At 42.7% G+C, this 21,184-nt stretch overlaps 1 protein-coding gene across 1 annotated transcript in view; it reads right to left on the bottom strand.

The window, feature by feature from the left end:
* Window positions 1–9,947: 9,947 nt before the first annotated feature.
* The window catches only part of PRTFDC1 (phosphoribosyl transferase domain containing 1), a 48,870-nt gene continuing 37,633 nt past the window's right edge, over window positions 9,948–21,184 (bottom strand). The window contains exons 5-9 of the mRNA XM_044425251.1: window positions 16,991–17,008; window positions 16,119–16,201; window positions 14,976–15,022; window positions 13,679–13,755; window positions 9,948–13,296 (exon numbers count right to left, since the gene is read on the bottom strand). Of these exons, the coding sequence (XP_044281186.1) occupies window positions 13,249–13,296; window positions 13,679–13,755; window positions 14,976–15,022; window positions 16,119–16,201; window positions 16,991–17,008 (273 nt within the window). The 3' untranslated portion in view covers window positions 9,948–13,248. The remainder of the gene's footprint in view (window positions 13,297–13,678; window positions 13,756–14,975; window positions 15,023–16,118; window positions 16,202–16,990; window positions 17,009–21,184) is intronic.

Genomic DNA, 21,184 nt, shown 5'->3' with positions numbered 1-21,184 from the left:
TAAATAAAAAAATACAAAAAATACACTGAGATACAAACATAATAATATAAAATTAAAATTAACAGTATAAAATAAGTAAATAAAGAATATAGGAGGAGAAAAGAGAAGGAAGAAGAAGTTGCCCTGGCCAGATCATATATTTTAACAATTAAAATGATGTTTAAATAAAAAGGTCTTTACCTGGTGCCGAAAAACCAGTAACGACAGTGCCAGGCGGACCTCTTTGGGGAGTGAATTCCATAGGTTGGGTGCCACAGGTCCCATGATCCTAAACTGATAAACTGAAAAACAGTTTTTATAGCAGTGGCAATACCAGTATTGAAAAAAGCATTGGAAAGATGCTTTCTTAGGCCACATTCCTAGTTCTGCTCCCTGGCGAACAGCTTTTTCTAGAAGTCTTCTCAGGACCACTCTCACTGCTGCCATCCCACCACTGTGGGCAGGCTCTGGCAGCCTACCCCGAACAAAATACATCTGGAGCTTTCCATCCTTACAACTCACTGCCAGAAACAGTGACCTCACTTTGTCTCAGGATGAGTTCTTGGACAGCTTCTGTGTGAATCTGGTCATTGCCAGATGGTGTGAGCTCATCTCGATTGCTTCATTTCTCTGGAGTGAACTTGCTTGGACTCTTTTGTGGTAGTACCCTGAAATGCCTACTCACCCGCCTTCATTTCTGTCCAGGAAACATGCTCTTACATTGGATTCCTTTGACATAAATAGATGCGACCCAGAGAGAAGAAACCACCCACCAGATCGGGACTTTGGCTGGTGACCTCTGTGGAAACAGGACCAGGTTGTGTGTGATGCCTTTTGACTTGGACGGTATTTTATGACTGGGTGTCCTCAGCACAGTGCCAGCCCCTGCTCCTTGTGAGCAAGGCAGCCTCTGCTGCCCCCTCCCTCAAGGACTCCGTCTTCTCACTGCTGTGTGCTGCTGCTCTTCCTTCTCATTCTTCCTATTCCGTGTTTGCTTAGAGCAAGAGGGCCCTCAACCAGGTGAAGGACTGCCCCTGCTGTGCTTCTGAGTGAGTAGGCTGTGAAGAGGAGAAGCCCCTCCAGGGTGCCCTCGTCAGTGTGTCTTGGTTGGAGGGAGGGCGCTGGCAGGGACCCAAACACACCTGCCCTTACCCATGGCCCTCCCTAGCAGGCCATACACAGGAGCTGCAGCCACCTTCTCTCCTCACACAGACATGATGGAGTGCTGAATCTAGGAAAGCTTCAGGAGGTACTTGGTGTTGGTCACAAAGGAAGCTCAAGAGAGCTTCATCGACTGGATGGTATAAAATGTAATATATAAATTGAAATAACAATATATGTCAACAGTCAGAGAAGTCTTTCCAGATAACAGTTCTATTACACAGCCAATCTGCCATCTCCATTTCTGGAACAAAATGTTTAGGCATACTGATGGGTACAGGGAATTCTCTGATGTGTGTTCAGCAAGCCTCCCTTCTGATCCATCTGGAAGAAAACCAAAAGACTTGTTAAAAATATTGAAAATTAGGTTTCCACCCACGTTCAGGCTTTTCAGGCTTTTAAACTGGCAAGAGAACTGTTAGCTGTTCCAATCCAGTGTCATAGCATAAATGTGATTGGAAGTCACCCCAAACTTGGGTTCAGACGTCCACAGGCCCTCACTGAATTGCTTTCTTCTTCCTCAGTAAAAGCAATTGTGCTGGGTTATCCCCACACCAAATCTGGACTAGGTTGGGAGACTGAACCCAGGTTAATGAGGTTGCTTTCATACTGGAGCTGCTTAGGGCTGCCTAGTGGTTGCTTTTTCTAGGCAACTGGAAGCAGAATGCAAAATAGAACATTGTATTATCTAAAAAGACCAGGATAATCTATAATGTTTACTTATAAGAGAGTTTATCCGGGAAAGATAGCATTCAGTGTTAATGAAAGGCTACCTGTTCCACCCTTTGTTTCTTGTTGAATGAGGACATGGAATTACTGAACAGTCTGCTCTTGAATAATCTGTCTTCTAGTGTAATCCTGCACATGTCTACTCAGATGTAAATCCCACTGAGTTCAGTGATGCTTAATCAAAAATAAGTGGGTATAGTATTGCAACCTTAATTTCTCCATTATTATTAATCCTGGTTGGAGGTTTTTTTCTCTTTTCTACATTTACATCCATAGGTTAGCTGTATTTTTCAATATAAAAAGAGAAAATATGAGGAAACTTGTAATGAAAGCCCCACCTCCATGCACATGATTCTGTAGCAACAGAAAATGGCACAGGAGTCAATGATGAAAGGTGGGGGTGGGAATCAATGGACATTCACTGGTAATCCTCCTGTCATGGTCAAAGGAAGGGAAAGCTGCAAGGCAGAAACGTTTAATTCAAGGCCCAGATAGGGGCCATGCAATTCCTTAGTACCTCTTTTTCTGTCCACACTAGACAAGATGATGCTGCAATTTCAAATGAAACCTTTCTTCCTCTGATCACAAATCTAACATGAGAATTTGTCTGTGATCTGGACTCTCCATGAAACGTGTATATTCCTGGTGTTACAAATAAGTGGATTTACACTGGATTGTGCTGGCATAAGAGGGCTTCTTCAATCCCTTTCTCATGGCAGCCCCTCCAGCCCCCTGAACAGGCTATGCAGAGGGGGAGGATGTCCTCCTGATTAGGGGGAGTTGTGGTGCAAAAGGGGCAGGGTCCTCCAAAAATCATGTGGAAGGCTCTACTGTGAGGAATGACCTTTGTCTTGCACAAGGCAGAAGCTGAATCCAACTAAGTAATTTGTGTCTATTTGCTATGAGATCCAGTTACAGACATATTTAAGGAGTTGGATCCAAATTTAAGTGTGTATAACAAAGTTGGCAAAGTGGCATTTCTTATTCCTTCCTCTCCTCTGGAGCGTCTCTAGTCTCCTGAAAATGCCCCACAGCTTACCCAGACTGGATGGTGCGAGTCAAGGGAAGGAGAGATTCTTGAAAATTGGGCTAAGGCACTTTCTGTGCACAGAGCCCTTCCAACAATAGAAGGCAGTTCCTGGATCCAGCTCAAGGTTCTCAATGTGTGCTCACACAATAGTAGCAACCCAAATTTCATGTCTGCCCCTTGCAATCCTTTTCTGTGTTCCACTGTGCTCTTCAGCTTTGTTCTGGAATCTGATGTTGGAAATACCTACCTTTCCAAGACTGGAGAATCTGTGTGTGGCCAACTTCCAAGCCTGACATTGCCATCACTTTCCCTCTGCTGCAAACACCCCCACGCTCCAGGATGCAACAACTCAGGAAGAGGCAGGGGAAAAAACAACACAACTGAGGAATGGCTTACTCTTGCCAAATTCCTCATTCATGTTCTTCCTTCTTGGTATTAATCCATCTTCTGTTAATATAGTTCATTCTCCACCATGTGGTTCCCAAAGGTTTTTATCCAGAATTAGTCATACCTAGAATAGAGCCATTGAAATAAGTGGGATTTGAGTTACTCACAACCCATGTTCCATCAGTTTCAGTGGGTCTACTCACAGTATGTTTAAAACTGGAATCAACCTTGTCTTTGGAGCTATAGTAGAACATTACGTAAGTTGGATGATCCTGTTGTTGAGTTACACCAACTGGCTTTGATAGGAATGCTATTGAAGACCGTACTTAGATAAGATATATAAGCTAGCCAAATTAAATTGACTTTATTGGTTTAATTTGGAATGTTTTTGTATGTGATTGCTTTTATTTTCCCCAATTCTCCTTTTTCAAAATAATTTTTTAAATATTTGGATATTTGGCTGTGCTGTTGTAAAAGAGCATTTCTCACTAAAACTGTTCCCTGTGCAAAGGACTGCAGGGTTACAAAGCAAGCACTTGTATAATTAGGATTTTCAGGTTTTTGTTTGTCAAGTTCTGTGTATCTGGGCTTTGAGCAAGAAAATCAAAAGAGCAAGGCTGGTATGTGGGGGGGGGGGGGGGGGGGTTCTTGGCAGAAAGGCTGAGAACACCCCAGCTAGATAGATTGTATTTATTTAAATGCTTTTACTTCCCAGCCAAAAAAAAAAAAGTTCCCAAAGTGGGTTCCATATTATAGCTAAAGAAGACTGTCCCCGCTTGCCTGTTTGCAATCTAAAAAGCCGTAACACAGAAAGAAAAAGGAATAAGGGCAAAAGGGGATGCGTTTTTCCGCAGGGCTGGTGGAATGGCCCTGCTGCCCCTCTCATCTCCTTCCATACCACCTGCTGGAAAGGCTGCTGGTGACTGGTGAGAGACCAGGAGCCTCCATGCCGGTGGTCTTCAGCAGGGCTAGCTTAGAAGATACCAGGAGCTCCGGCCTAACTTGGGCAGCCTCCCTCCTGTCCGGCCTGTTTATTTGTGTGTTTGTAGGGCGGCTGGCTTGGGTGCCAAATTCGGGGAGGGCAAATGGCCCCGGAGGAGGCGGCGCTGAGGCAGTGCGCTGGCGGCGGCGGCGGCATTCCAGGTCACGCCAGCTGGCAGCGGGCGCTGCAGCCCGCCCTGCTGGGCTGCCCAGAGGCCCGCGCCCGAAGCGGTGAGCCGATGCCAAGCTCTGAGGGGCTCTCGGGGGGGCGGTGGCCGGCCAGGCGCCCTCCTAAGCCCAGAACGGCAGGCGTGGGGTGGGCAAGGCTGCCTGGGAAGCCCCTCCAGCTGCCTTCCCTCCGCAGCCGATTCCTGCAGCAGAAAAGCAGCTGCGGAGGCGGTCCGGAGAGCGCCCCCCTCAGCAGCCCAAACGCCTCACCGTGAGGGGTCCTTCGCCGTGAGGCATTCTGGGAGAGCTGGCCTTGGAACTGCCGGTGCCGCCACAGCTCGGGCAGCCTCTGGCGCCTCGTCACCCAGAATCCCTCCCTAGGAAAGGCCGTTCCTGGTTGGCGAGGGAGGCCGTCAGGTGGAAGAGGACGCTCGGGGTGCGGGGGGGGGGGCGATATGGGAACGGGAAAGAGAAGTGGAGGTGAAGAGGGGTATGGAGGCGGAGGAGGAGGCGATGGCTGTGGCGGCCGAAGAGCTGGGCAAGGGGCAGCCAAAAGGGGAAGGCGGTGAAAGCCTCATTGCCAGGGGGCAGGTTGGTAGCAGGGAAGAGGCAGTATCTGTGGGGCGGGGGCGAGGAGCGGAGGACAACGGCAGAAGTAGGTGCCCCCTGGGTTGTTGAGAGAAACCAAAGGGTGGCAGCGTCTAAATATTGCCTTTCCTAGGGCACCAAAAAGGTAGAGGTGGTCCTGTTGTGGTTGTTTTTTTGGTGGTGGGGAACTCTTGTAAAGAAAAGAATATCTTACGAGGAGAAAACCATCTCCCCACCCCCACCCCCGATCTTGTAGCAACAACAGTGGAACAGTCAGTGCCTCAGCCTAATTTAACCTTGCAGGGTTGTTGAAATAAAAAATGAGGTTGGGGTGGGGATGAGTAGAAGGAAAGAACCATGTTTGCTGCCTTTAGCTTCTTGGCGGATGGGTCTGGCACAAACAGAATAAGTAAATAAACCTCCTCCAGGTGGGTTGGCAGAAGTATTATACCAATTGGTGTTGCTTCAGAATTGCAAGGAAGAAAAATGGGAAAAGGGCAAAAACAAATCCATCCTTAAGGTGAAGCTATGCTAGATGTGGAATTCCTCTCAGCTTCGTGGCTTAACTTCCCAATTAAACCTATAGTCCTTAAGCTGGCTACAGATATAGCTGTTTTGGACTGGATTTGTTTGTCATTGTCGGGAAAGTTTTGGGAATGGTCCAACAGATGGATGAATGAACAAAATTAAATGTAGCAAGTGACCACTGCAAAAGGTTGATGTCACCTTGATACACACAATTCTGCTTTTATCTTTGGGGGCAGGGGGTGGAAAAATGCCAGCAACAGAGAGTAAAAGAGGAAAAACAGAGAAAAATGGATGTCCGCCAAATAGAGAAACATGTTGTCCATGACAATTTATAAAGAACATCCTCTCGTCTTATATAATCTACCAGATGTTGTTGAATTGGATTTTCTTCTCCTTAAAAAAACACACACACCCTACAACTAGTTCATGCATCACGGGGTTCAACCATAATTGAAAAAGACCAATTGATTCTTGTAATAAAAGTATTTGGTGGGTCACAGGATAAATGTTGTTCAAAGATTTCAAGAGCACTAGAAATAAAATGTCTAAACAATTACGATTCAAAGCCCCCTTCCCTTACTTTATTAATTTTTAAAAGTATTTACTAAACCAAAATATTTTAAATGTTATGCAACACAACAGTCTAAATACAAAAATGCATATAAAAGAAATATATATTCAAATAGATTAAAGACACTTTCCTGTATCAGTAGCATCTGTTGATGCATTATAGAAAGCAAAAGTAGCTCTGCTGGGCATCAAAAAATTCTAATATGTTGAGCAGCACCCTTATTAGGCCAACTAAAATGTCACAAAATTAGTGTGCAAGCTTTTAAGTTCTGTTGAATTCTGCATCAGGCTAAATGGCCAGCATCATGGGGAAAGGGAAAGAAAAAGCATATGCATAGTTGATGTTGACCCTGCATGTTATAGGCTCAATATGGAATGGATGAGGAGGGTGCACACATCTAGCCTGAGGAAGACTTGTGGAGAGATTGAAAGCTTGCAGACTGTTCAGTGATATTGCACTTAGGCTAATAAAGGTATTGCCCTAATAGACCTAGAGTTTATGTCGGTCTGTAACTTTACATACAGAAGAAAGAAATACCGCAACAGACAAAACTAAGTACAGTTCCATGCATGAATATTATATTCTATTGGTCTAACAATGTGCTCATCTGTAGTTATGCTAGGAAGTTAGTTATGCCAGCTGAAATCAATGGCACCTAAACTAGTCATTATGTCTGAGTTGTCCTACTGATTTCAAAGGGACTGAAGCGTGTGTTAGTTCCTCTGGATCCACCCAATCATCTTCTATGAGGAAACAAAAGAGAACTAACTAGAATTCCATCAGTGCTCCTGGTTTTGTGAGACCCAGTCCTATTCATTTATTATGAATTAAGTTTTCCTTGAAAAATATGTCTCAAATTTTTCATAACCATTGGATCACTGTTTGGGACACCACTGGCTAGTTATTACAGCTTTTGGAATCAATTATCACGTAACTAAATCTTTCTGGCCATGCAGGATTGTTTGGTCCTCACAAACAATTCAGTGATACTGCCAGTACAGCTACAGTGAGGAACAAAGCCCATAATTCTATGCACCAAAGCCTTAACAAGCCTCTAAAATCTTAGACTCTCACTGTCAGGTGAGTTTAAACAAGGAACTACTAGGTATTTAGGGTGCCTTTGTTTTAATACCCAAAACTACCATGTAAACCTGTCCTCCGGTTGATTTGAATTTGCCAGTTAATATAGAGGCAAATAAATTAGTTCAGAAACTGACACATCCAGAGGAAAGAATGGGGTTTAGATATCTAGACCATAATGAACTGGTTCAACAGGTGCAACAGCATAATGGAACAGGATCAAATTTGGTATGTCTATCCAAGCCTGGGAAGATAATCTTCCATCTAGAGGGACTAAGATGAGGCCAGTTCACGCAGAAATTAATTCATTCCAAGATACAATGATGACCAATGGGGCCATACAGATGAGATGACATCTATGTTCTAAAGGAAGAGGAGCTCCCTGTATTACTGAGGAAAGCTATATATTTTCTTGGAATATGGTGGGAGGCCAGTACAGGAGACTGAGAGAAACAGGAGAATTTTTAAGGTTTATGCTTTAGGGTTTTTTGACCTGGGTTTTAATGAATACTGGTTTCCATGGATGTAGTTGCTTTTTAGTGCCATCCCTCTCAAGGAAGCACTTAGGGTAAGAATTTATCAAGTGAGGAAGCTGGATGATTGTTTGGCTGCCTGGATAATTAACACTTTAAAATATAGCTTTATTATACTGGAAGGTTCTATACACTGTTTCATCATTTTATACTAACCAGACTGCACAGTTTGAAGAGCAGCTGAATCACTTAGGTAACTAGGAATTCAAGAGACTATAATTAACAAGGCTGATGAGGTCCTGACAGACCTATTAAGACTAATCTTAGTATATTGAATGGTTGCACCCAAGGGGACAAAGAAAGAATTTACATTTTCCTCTCAAAATGGTGTTAGTGTGGTAGATTATATGGTTGTTTCCCCAACAGTGATGGCACACTCCAGCTGTTACTAGGATCAGGTAGTTACTGCTGACCTATCTCCTTGGAACCTAATGCTGGGGGAGATGAGGCCCAAGGGATCTGTTAGATAGCCATCTTACAGGCTATTTAGAAGTGATCTTAAGAGAGAAGAGTTATAGGGTCATCTAAGCTTGAATTAAAGGCAAATAATCTGCTTAATTCAGACACAATCCCAGACAAGGCAAGACAAATTGGCCTTGTCCCTAACTCTAATCATTTTGAAAACTGATCAGAAGGGGTGGCAACAAATTAAGGCCCAAACTGTAGAATTGTATTTTAATTGGTTCTTGAAAGCAGCAACTTTATAGGATTTCTAATGACGACAAATCAAAAAATGTTAGTAAATGCAAGGACAGCACTGTTCAGTCAATTCTATATGTGGGGAGCATTTACTGTTAAAGAAGTGGAACAACTAGTATTTCATCTGAAGAATACAAGGGAATAATTTTATTCCATCAGAAGATTGAAGCCCTATGTCAGATGTTAGAATTACCTCCCTTTCTTACAGCAACAAATGAAACAAGACAAATACACAAGCCCTGGAATGGATTGTGGTGCCATTTTTTTCAAATGAGATAAGGTGTTTCTTATGAATTGTAGGCTAATTTCACTAGAATTGGAAATGAGTGAATTATATGGACAGTATTTGCTGTAGACAAATTACTGAACTGAAGAAGAAAATATTTTCTCTCAAGAACAGGCAGGATTCCATGAAGGAACTTCAAGAGCTCAAAAACGTTATGCTATTTTGCAATTGAACGATAAATATGCCAAGAGAAAAAATCTACTTTGTTTCACTTTTGTTGACTGAACAGCAAAAATTTTACTTCATCATTACGAACACCTGTGGGCAAATTGTCACAAAGTAATACAGAAAGTAGGTCACTTTATTTTTCTGTCTTCAAGTGGGGTACACTAGGGAATTATCTAAAGGGAATTACACCAAAGCTGTCTGGTGGTGCTTTTACTGTTCATTCTTGTTACTACTACCCTAATTAATGCTTTTTTACAACTCCAGATGTTAGGAGTTAGGCCACTCCCAGTTTTGTTGTATGCAGATGATACCCCGTCTGTGTCCTCCTTGATTAATGATTAAGATTAATGAGGGATTTTTGCAGTTATGAATCCAAATTGTTAACTATTATTTATGAAAAAACAAGATCATTCACACTTGTTCTATCTCCTACCACTATGTAAAGATATGAAGGCTGGACAGAGAAGAAAGCTGCTGGAAAATCAGTATGTTTAAGCCTTCATGCTGGAGGAAAGCTTTGCAAATATCCTGGACTGACAGAAAGCAAAATAAGTAGATCCTAGATCAGATCAATTCAAAATTTGGAAGTAAAAATGACAGAATTGAAGCTGTTGTACTTTGGACACATCATGAGAACACAAGATTCTCTGGAGAAGACAGTCATGCTAGGGAAAATTTAAGGCAGAAGAAGAGGAAGCCCATTTATGAGGTGGATTGATTCCAGAAAGGAAGCCACAACCTTGAGTTTTACAAGTGCCGAGTTGGACTGTCAAGGTCATTTTGGAGAGCATTCATTCATCAAGTCACCATAATTCAGAGATGACTTGATGGCACAAAACAACAACACTTAGAACAGATCCAGCAGCTCCAAGCTGTCCTAAGATCATCAAAGTTGTAGGGCAGGGTATTTTTCTTCATTGCTGGTTTACCCACTTGGATTGCTGAGTGGGAATTGTTTTCTTCTTCAAAACAAAAGCATCCCAAGAAGGTAGGGAAATCTTTGCATATACATAAGCATGGCTATTAAAGGCCATGAACTATGTCATGCTAACAATCCTGTAATAACTCTACTTCACTTTATTCACGTTTTTAAAACTGTACAGCCACAGCATTGGTATACAGGAAATGTTTAGATTAGCCCACAGGAAATGTTTACATGGTTTCCCCTGAAAAGCATTTGCTTACATTGTGAAGGCTTCAATGGGATGTGCAAATGGATGCTGAAGAGGAGGGGAGGGGGAATCAGAAGGATTTTGCAGTACAGCAAAGCATTCTCACTGTTTATTAGTGCAAAGGAAACTGCAGTCTAGCAACAATAGCCCCCATGCTAAGCAGAACAAAGCTACTCACATTAGATTTTTAATATTATTTTTTCACTGGTTTCCTTCAGGAAGTTATTGAGAGCAGTTTGTATATAACACATCACAACCTTATTCAAATAAGTGCAACAAGTAAATTAGGGAAACATTTTTTGCAGACAGTGGCAAAAAAACTCAAGAAACTTCACAAGCCTGCAATATTCAGTATGCTTTTGGTATTACAAAGTTTTGCTATAAAAAGTTTCCTATATTCAGAACAAAGTATATATTTCTGTACTTATCCATACAGTACCATATTCATTGATGGGTGAATTACTTTTATAAACAACTTAAGGGAAAAAAACATTTGAGAAAGAAATGCCATCCAAGCAAACCTTTGTCCATGATTTGTTTTACTTACGGAAACAAATATTTGTACAAGGGTTTAGGATTTTTAGAGGGTAAACTCTATCACTTTCCTATGTTGTACACAAATTAAGGATGCTGTTTGGCAACCAAACCTTAGCTGCTATTGTTTTTTTGGTGCTATTGTTTTGTACCAACTAAAATTCAATGTACTAAACGCATTTGATTACCTCCATGCTTTTATGACACATCATCTTTTCTTGAAAGCTCAAATCAAAGCTGCCCTGCAAAACTTCACCTAAGGTCAATATTATTAAATTGGATTTTTTTTCTGGTTTTAGCTGAATGGATGGTAATAGCTTGTCAGAAATACACCAACATGCACCTTCACTGGAGATGTGAGAGTTCTGGACATTCAAAATTCAGAGATCTTGGCTTCCCCCAGCCTGGGATTAGCTATGAAATATAATACACCACCCTTCTATTTCATGGATTTCCTATGTGAAAGAAGATTATATGAGGAATCTCCACTCCTTATATAAAAAGATCAAGTGGCTTACAGCATGTTTAGCTCCAAACAAATCCTGCCACATTGGATCTCACTGAATTTAGTCCAGAGCTAAATTCCAAACTTGGTTTAAAACCATGACTTAGAATATTGAACAACCTATGGGGAAAGACCACATTCAATGAATGAGCCTAAGGGAAAAATGAGTAAGTTGCCATGGGGCAGAGCTGAATGCATTTTAATGCCTAAATAGCTTGCAACAATTGTACAAAGAAACTCCGTAGTTCAAGAACAAGCAACAAGCAATATCCTTCATCTTGGTGGGACTTTTTTGGGCACAAGCAAAGCCAGGCAATAATCCTGACATAATCCTGGCATTCAAATATGGCTTAGAAGTTGAGGCTGCATATCACTCTGCTCTTTTTCCAAGCTCTATGCCTTTTTCTAGTTGTCTCCAGGAGATTGGAGGAGCCAAGCTCTCTTGGCTGCTGGGACCAGAAAAAAGGCTCAGTTAGGCCAAGTGATGGCTACAGGCTACATACTGCCTATTCCTGGAAGCTTTACTAGTTCATTGACCTGCTCTGAGCATCAGCGTTGGCCTCTGCATAACACTTTCTCTCAGAAGTCGGAGCTATGTTTCCTACTCTCCACTGTGCTCTATGCTTCCTTAATACCGCACAGATTCCAAATTAACAATAACATTGCATAGGAATCATTGTCTCAGACAGTGAGGTGGGCCTTCCTCAGGCAACCCAAATACTTGCTATACCGAGGTGTGTTGAGAGGCCCCATACAGGAAAAAAAAACACTGCCAATTTGAAGTTCTACTTAACACTCTGGGGCGTAACCTCCTGTTCAGTGGATTCTACCTTCTGCTGTTTCCTCTCCCATTCTGAGTTTGAAATGCCTCTTCTAAGGCTTAGTGCCTACAAGTAAGAGCTTTACACTAAACCATGCTAGTATTTTGGCTCTGCCACCTTTTCCTTTTGCTCTGTGGGTCCCAAGAGCTTCTTTGAAATGGAGTTCAGCCCTTGGGTTCAACACTCCTGGGGTAGAGTGTAGGGCTAGGATTGGGGACATCTGACATCAAAACTCAGCTCATCATGAAGCTCACCACCTGTGCTTGGTGCAGTGGACCAAGGGCTGGATGAGAAAGGCTTGGGGTTGATTCCTTTCCCAGCAGCAAGTCTCAGTGAATGACTGAGCTTGAGCCTGTCCTACCTCATAAGGATGTTGTAAGGATGAATGGGGTTCCATTTATACAGAACCCCTTGCTCTGTGTGCAGCATCGAGTTTTGGGCTGTCAAGTGCTGAGGAATTGAGCAGTGCATCTCTTTAATGCTCCTTGAATGTGGTGTTCACGATCTGTTTCACAAATCTGCTTAACCAGCAAAACAGATTCTAGCTGAGAAAAAAACCTAAGCGCCTCTTTTAGAGGCAGACGGGCAACCTATCGCTGCCCTTGTGACAACAGTGACCAGCCATGGTGGATGGCTTCTTTGTGTGATTCACTGAGGGCTCCTCTGCGGTTTGCACATCACTAGGGTATAGTGGCTGGAGTGGTGGACCAGGACCTGAGGAATCAGGGCTCAAGTCCTTAGCCAGCCATGAAGCCAACTGGGTGCACAGGGCAAGTCGCTCTTAATTGGCCTAACCTTAACTTATGAGGTTGCTGTGTGGATAAAGGGAGAGGGGGAAAACCATGCACGCTGAGCTCCTTGGAGGACAGTCAGGTGAAAACTCAGTTAAAAAGTCGGGCTCAAATGAAGGTGCAAAACTTTTGTTTAAGAGAGTCAGAGGCAACACAGCACACTCAAGTCCCATTGCAGCCCCCACAAAGTTGCAATTGTTGTAAAATGATTTTGTGAAATTTCAAGCTATTTCTTCACATGGGTGCTTGCTATATATGACCCAAGGGACAAAAACTATCTTCTGCTCCCCTACCGCTTCTATATTTTGAACCTATGTATTAACATAAAAAATAGGAGGACTTCTTGTCTTTGCCTTGTTGTGGTGACCCCTAGGAAAGTTCAAAGAGATTAGGGAGTCCAACAATGACAAAGTCAGAGGATCTCCGTCTTGACAAGATGCCACATATTAGTCCAGGGTGAATGAGATGAATGTCAGTTCTTCAGAGGATGCTTCAAGAGGACAGTCCGTCTTCCAGTTCAGGCTAACCAACTGGTTTTTAGACACGGTACTTGGCTTTGCCATGATTATTGATGACACATATGTGCTGAAACAAACAAACATGGAGCTTATTATCACAATTTATCAAAGGCTGGTGATAGTTTTTAGGCAGCAGCATTAGATACTGTAGTCACAATCGGTTCATTGGCAAATGACATCTTCATCTTCATTCCCCTGCTGACAAAATACTACATATGTCGAGATGCAAAAATGTGAAACAAGGCAATATGGAAAGCTGCACTGATAATTATTTAGACCATTGGCCGTTCTAGCTCAGTGCTGCCTGTTTAAAAGCACTATAGGCAGCAAAGCCACTGCAGAAATTATTACTACAACTATAAACAGAAACCAAATCTAGGCTAGTTGGGTCTGTAGGCCACAAGTTATAAAAGGGTCTCTTCAGGACACAAAGGGTAGAAGACACTTACATTTAGATCTCTGAAGTACTCGTTGTAGTCTAAGGCATAGCCCACCACAAATAAATCTGGAATTTCAAATCCATAATCTGAAAAGGAAAAACAGGCACAGAAAGGCTATACTGTTACAAATACAGACAGTGGTGTGACACCTGCTTTGTGTCACTTCAGTGACCTGGCTGGCTTGCCAGCTATGCATGGTTTGAGGATCTCTGACAGGAACAGGAGCACATCACTGACCTCTCATCTAAACACAGACTCATCCTCACTGGAATTAACGCTCTATAATGGGGATGTAGAACCTCGGACCAGGGGTAATGTCTGGCCTTCCCAAGGTCAGCAACCTGGGGTTCCAAAAAAGGCCAAGCCTCCATTCTCACAAACATCAATCATGTGATAGTTTCTGTGCAGTTTTTAACTCCATTCTAAAAGAATGATGTCTCTGCCCCATCAACCACTGGAATGCAGCCCTGCAGCCCTGCAAAGCTGCATATTTGCTTTCCCCTACAGCTTTTAGTACCAATTCTTGGAAGTACCATATCTCACCATATGGAAGTACCATATCTAGGCATGTCTTGAGCACAGCTGGCTGGAGCCAGGGGTCAGACTAGATGGCCCAGGAGACCCCTTCTGACTCACTCAGTTTCTGTGTTTCACCATGCATCTGCAAGTGGCTGCAGCTGAGATACAGCTGGAGACAGTGTCAATCTTTGTAACCATGTTGTGCTGCATCATAACTCACAACTGCCTAGCAAAATGCTAAGAGCATTTTCATAGCTAATGGCAAAGAACATCTTTTAGAGTATGTTTACAGCAGAAGGTGATTGAAACTGATTATCCCCAAAGAATCTTAGGAACTGTGTCCTTGTATTTCACTGTTAGACCTCCATAGCCTACATATGGAAGACTGTGTCCCTTGTTAGTCTAAATTAAGTCCCATTAATTTTTAATGGGTTTACTCTAAGTAGGACTAACACTGAATGCAACCCAAGCAACAGTTCTCTCCAACCCACAATACTGAGATCAAGGTTGAGACCTCTGACCATGGAAGTTCTGAAACTGACTAAAATGCATTAATCTCAAACATAGCCCTTATGCAGACTTGCTGTGCTTGGGTGACAGCAATAAGTTAAGTATTCTGACCAACACGACACCTTCATTACACAAACATCATTCACAGCATCACTTCTGTATGACACCTCAGTAGCTGGGCATGCACCATCTTGCCTATGCAGTGAATACAGGACACTAGAACATCTCAATTACTTCAGAATCAGGAAATGTGGAAAATCCACTCAAGAGCACTTACAGTCAGGTCTGTACCCATCAGGCTGAGATGTTCTTTTCAGCAACAAACTATAATTAAAAAAGAACAAACTGTTTTATCGTAAAAAGAGACAGTGCTGGATTTGTTCAAGTAACTCATAAGCTTGGCTTGATTAAATGCATTTCCCCCCCTCCCATTGCTTCAAGGCCTGCGAGCAATTGAACTGAACCACAACCTGGTAGTCAGATATTTCAGCCTGCCAGCTGCTCAGACCCATAGGAAACTGCCTTGTGCAGGTCAGAAAATTTGTCTGCCTAAGTAGCACTGCCTGAAGTGTTGGACTTCACATCCCAGAAGCCCTTGCTAAGAGGGCCAATGGTCAGGAATGCCAGGAATGAGAGTCCAAAACATCTGGAAATTCATTTTCTACTTGCTGTGAGCAGCTTTTCAGGGCCTAAGTAAGCCTTCCCCAAACCAGTGCCATCTGTATGGTTACTGGATTACAACTCTCATCATCCCCAGCCACTGTCCATACCAACTGGTGCTGATGGGAGCTGAAGTTCAAAACAGCTGATGGGTACCAGGGTGTTTTCAGATGAAGCTATTCTCATGCCCTCACCCTACATTCATGGAATTTTGCAGGAGGTCTAGATACCATCTTCCCAACATAATCCTCCTACTTTCCCTTTCTTTATCCATCTTTTTTCTCACTGAGTAAAAACTGCTAAGGGAAAACAGACAGAACAGCAAACTGTCTAGGAATTAATTGTTTGGTAGTTACCTGGCTTCTGGGCAATTTTTCCTCCATTCTGAAAAGTTGAAATGTTTCTCCTAAGTAAAAGCTTTGCACTAAAATATGCAGGCCTCTTGGCCCTGCCACTTTGACCTTGGACTTGTCCACCAGTAGAAGGTGGCCCCTGAGAATTTGACCTTCAGGTTGAAAGTGATTTTGCAACCCACTGCTTGACAAATAGTATAGAGTGGAGTCTTATGCTGAGCCAGAGGACTGCCCACTCCATCTACCCCTGGTCCAGTTCCAAGGGCACAGAGAACTTTCCCAGCCCTGCTTCTTGAGATCCTTTTAGCTGAGGACTGGCAGGGCCAGAGACTGAATCTAGGACTTGTCGCATGCAAAGGATATGCTTGACCAGCGAGCCATGGCCTCTCCCCAGATGCTACTCTTACCTGGCCACCTTAACCATTCTGGGCTGGCATTTTTCAATATTCTCAAGGAGAGCTTTCATTGTCCGTCCAGTTCCAATTATGTCCTTTGCAAAGCATGAAAGGCAAAAAAGGGAGGGAAAGAAGTTATCCAAAAAATCAAACATTCTGAAACAGTTTTCTTCAGTCCTTCCCTAAGGCTTCCACCTCCAGGCCTTGCAACCAGAAATATCATTCTGCCAGCAGAAAAGGACCACTAGTGCAGCAAGGCTTCTGAATCTTCTCTGTTCCTGGAGCCCTATATGCATCCTCCAAATCTGCACCAGTGAATTGTGGAACCCCGTGGACATTTAGCAACATGTGATAAGAAGAGAAGATGCAGATGTCCTATTCCATCACTGGTGCCCATCCATTGGCAAAAGAATGATTCTAGGTTCAACCCCAGAAGTTCTGGACCGAAACTCCCACCATTTAAAACTCCCACCATCCCTGACTATTGGCTATGCTGGCTGTGATGATGGAAGTTGTAGTCTAAAAAGTCAGTGGGGGACATCAGAATTTGGAAGGCTGCTCTACAGTGTTAGCACCATTCCATTATTCTGTTGAAGATGTGGGAATTCAATTCCCCTTTCATTGTCAGTAAAAGGGGGGGGGGAGTGTTATTCTCAGAAGATAGGGAGAAGTTTTGTTTTGTTTTGTTTTGTTTTAAATAATCACAACAAGTTGTTCCCTCAGGTACAATTAACTCAATAATCCCAGCCTACTCCAAAAACAATCAGGTTTGGTTGCAAATAGTTAAACTTGCAGAAACTTTTACTGACTTTTCTTTGTGTATCTGCAGCTACATGTGAACCACAGTACCATAATATTTAACATATGCAAACATAGAAACTCACCTCCACAATTAGCACGTTCTGAAACAAAATTTTAAGAAGATGGGGGTGGGGAAGAAAAATCTGGTTAGATAGAATGTAATGGACCAGCAGTAAACCATTAGCAGAACACAAACCCGAGTTCTCTCAGTTCTCTCCACTATCCCAGCGAGCTGCAGGACAGGGAGCAAAAAGTGAGGTCCAGTTCTGGATTGCTGCAAGTAACTTCCTAACTGAGGCACTTAAGCAAGTACTCTGAGCAAGGAGAGGTACTTCTTGCTTCAGCTCTGGTACCTGCAGGCCAGGTCCAGCTTCTTCATTACAATAGGAAGTATCATATTCTCCTACAGCAGTGGAGAGGCAACATAAGATCCGTGGTCTAAATGCCACCTTCATATCACTGCTGTAGCAGTTGTGGTGAGAAAAAAGCTGCATTAATCCTTAAAACAAGGCATGCAAGGAGCATATAGCTTGCTTTAAGTGCAACATGCTTCCCTCCAGGTTCTAGATGTACAATTCTGAATTAAAGTTCGGTGCTCTTCATTCTCCTCCTTTAAAGGGCATGAGAACTTTTTCTTCCTGTTGAAATCTGGCAGCTGTAATTTCATTAGATTGTGTGTGTGCTTCCCTCAGACCCTCCAAAATTGTCTCTCCATCCTACAGGAGAGGAGAGGGAAGAAAATGGAAGTACTTTCAGTACCAGTGGCAGAGCACATGCTTTGTGTGCAAAAAGTTCCAGGTTCAGTCCCTGGAATCTCCAGCTGAAGGAATGTCAGATAAAAGAGGAGAATTCCTCTGCAGGAGGCTTGGGAGAGCTGCTACCTGTTGAAGTCCATGGCACAAGGCAGGATGGACTGGCTGTTAAGGTAGTTTGAAAATCTTTGAGCACCTTGTTAATGCTATGCTCAAGTTAAATTCCACTGACCATGTTCAGATTTTGATTCATATTTTAATATCACATTACATCATATTTTGATGTAATAAGCTGAGATATGAATAGATCTTTTGGCAGGCCTGAATGCAGCAGTGCTCTGTGTCATCTGAACAGGCAAACTAGGTTTAGTTTGGAGCAAGTCCCCCTCTCTAACTAGTACTACCCAGCTGATAACGGGAGATTCAAGGAAGTATTTTCATACAATGAATAAGTAATCAGTGGGATTTCCTACTACAAGATATGGTTACCAATTTGGACAGCTCTAAATGGGGATTAGATGAATTCATGGATGGTGAGGCTACAAATGGCTACCAGTCAAGTTGGCTATGAGTCACCCTCAGCATCAGGAGCAGTGTGCTTCTGTATTCCGGGAGCTGGGGAACATAAACAGGGAGGAAGCTGTCCTGCTCATATTCTGCTTGCCAGCTGCCTGGCCGCTATTGTAGACAGAATGCTGGAAGTGATTGTTATTATATTACACTGATACCCCAACTTTCTTCCTCTTGCAAGGAATCCAAGGTGACTTGCAAGGTTCTTCTCTCCATTTTATTCCCACAACAACAACCTATTATTAGGTAGGCTAGGCTGAGAGTCCATGATTAGTCTAGTCACTCAGTGAGTTTGAGCACTGAGTGTGGACTTAGAGACCAGATCTCCTAAGTTCCAGTCAAACACTTCAACCACTTTGCCACATTGGCTCTGGATCTGATCCTCATGCTCTTAAGAAGCTGGCAATCCAGACAACTCGGGAAGCTATGGTTCACCCAAGCCATCCACGTGCTTTCCAAGCATGCCACAACAGAGGGAGGGAAGTGGGTGCAGTGTTTCTGAAGCCCAGATGTGGCTCTCTCAACCATGCCATTCCCTTCCAAAGCTGTGGTTACGCTGATGAAGAGACTTGCAAGATGAACACTGTCCTGTAATAGGCTGAGAACACTGACATCATGAGGCAGTCCCTGTCCATGTGATAAAAGCAAATGCAAGAGGGCTGGCTAAAAGAAAAATTTAAGAGTGGCTTAATATGCTTTACGAGTGGTAGCACTTAGTGCAGCAAACACAGTTTTCTGTCTTCTAGGAGGCCAGTAACATCTTCTCCATTCAGCTCGGGCTTCTTTCTAGTGGGAAATGACTTTCAGCAAATGTCTGGCTCACCTGCAGCTGGCAGCAATTCTTTCTTTTGAAGTGTTTATTAACTAGAGCTCAATTTCTAAGTAGCTTTTCTTGGTTAGCATGGCAATAAATCCAAGACTATGGCCTGTCAGTGCTGTGAAGTTATGCAATCATTATATAAAAGCTTGATTCCCCTGTCTTTATAGGTTTATTTTCAACTTTGAAGACAGGTTGGACCCAGGTCCTCTCCTCAAGCCCTCCAAACACTTGGACTACTTAGGTTTCCTTGTATATCATTCCAGAAATAAACAGTTCATTAGTGGAGTTCAAGAAGACAATCCAATCCAGATTGATGAAAATTTGTTTTTTTTTATTATAAGAACAAGTAATGCAAAGGAAAGAGATTTAAAGCTTCTGGTCAGGGTTGATGTCCCACTACAGTTGGCTGTTATATTAGAAACAAACCAGGGTATCAAAGCATACTTGATATCCTGCTTTGCTAAGAAACACATTTGTACAAACCAGTTTGCATGTTCAGATGCAAAGAGAAACTGTACTTTGTAACAACCCATGACTGGAAAATTTATGTATGTACCCTGTCTCTCCATAAAAGCATGTGCAAAACAGTTTTTGGAATATAAATTAACTGCATACCAACAATCAATGTCCAAAGAGTAAAGTCTGGAACTATGAGATCTGCTTTTTAATTACATAGCTAATAGTGCAATCCTACGGCTGCTAGACAAGAGACCAGACTGCCACAGGGAGTTTTGGGGGCAGGGAGGGCAGTCCCAGCTCCAGCTCTGACACCTGCTGTAAGGTCAGAGCTGGGACCCTGGACTTGTAGCACCCTCCTCCTCCCCTTGGAGCCAGCGTGGAAAGGACCCTGCTGGCTTTGGCTCCGAGATCATGAGCACGACCTCAGAGATGGGCTTTTGGGGATGGGGAGGAGAGGAACAGGTACTACCATGATGCAAAGTTCACATGGCTATGGGTAACCTCACTGGATTGCAACCTAAATAATCCTTAATTAATACAAATGAACCTCCTGTTTTACTTTACAGTAATGTTTTTATAGTTTCTTGTCTTGCAGCCTGTATTTAATGTTTGGTGCTGATGTTTAAATGATGTATTTAGTTATCAGCAAGCTGTGCAACCTGCAGTCACTTAGATAACCCCAGCAATCATTTTTAGCAATATCTGCAAACATTCAGGTAGGAGGATTTTTTTTAAAAGCTGAATTAAGAAACTGGATGCTCAGCACATCAACTAATTCATCACCTTCTTATTTCCACTATGGTGCTATAAGTAAACAAACAGGAGACAATATGGGAATCAACAGAATGATAACCAAACATAAGAAACCCTACTGGATACAGCTGGTTTTATAAGGCAACAAATTTCACTACCCGGCTTCTTACTAAATCCAAAAGTTTAAATTTAGGTTACTTGTCAGGGAAAAAATGCCTATGTAGGAGTACTTTTGAACCAAAACAAAGGGTTAGTTTACACTTCCACCTTTTAGAATGGGGGGAGTAGATGCACAAAGCTGGAAAATCATAGAATGGCTGGTGGTTAGGAGAAAGGGAAGAGCTTTGATATTTTTCTCATTTTATACCGACCATATTTTCAGAAGAAGTGTTTTTTTTTTTTTTAAGAAGAACATGACTAAGAAATTTGCTAGTAATTATCTTAATTTCAAGCTTCCCATATAGACTTAAACTCTTGTGAGAGGAAATGTGCTATCTGGCTTAGCTGTGATACTGTCAAGTGAACTGAAAACTAACTGAGGAATCAGAAATGCAGGTTACTGATACTGAAATATCAGACTTTCAAGAGTGTTCTGCATGGCAATCACAAGATTGCTGTTTGGTCTGGAATAGTTCAACTCTTCCTTTATTGCTCTGGAAAAGGAAATGAAATTCGCATGGGCTGCAAATGCAGACATTATTAGAGAAGGCAGCCTAACCTCTGCCTAAGGTACATTCCAAGATAGGGCTTTCTTCAGCTGTTTCCTGAATGGGTGAAGTATGTTTGGGTTATGCTTTCTTTCTGGAATATCCAATCAGTCCTCCTGTACTCTCTTTTAATACATTTAATTGTCTGTTATTAATTACAACAGGTTTGAGGATGTTGTAGACTCCCAGTCCCATTATCCCCAGCGAGCAAAGGCA

This window comes from Varanus komodoensis, unplaced genomic scaffold, assembly GCF_004798865.1.
Source record: "Varanus komodoensis strain SLA01 unplaced genomic scaffold, ASM479886v1 scaffold15, whole genome shotgun sequence".
Lineage (NCBI taxonomy): Eukaryota > Metazoa > Chordata > Lepidosauria > Squamata > Varanidae > Varanus > Varanus komodoensis.
Note: the sequence above shows the minus strand (reverse complement) of the source record. Positions and strands in the feature narration are given on the sequence as shown.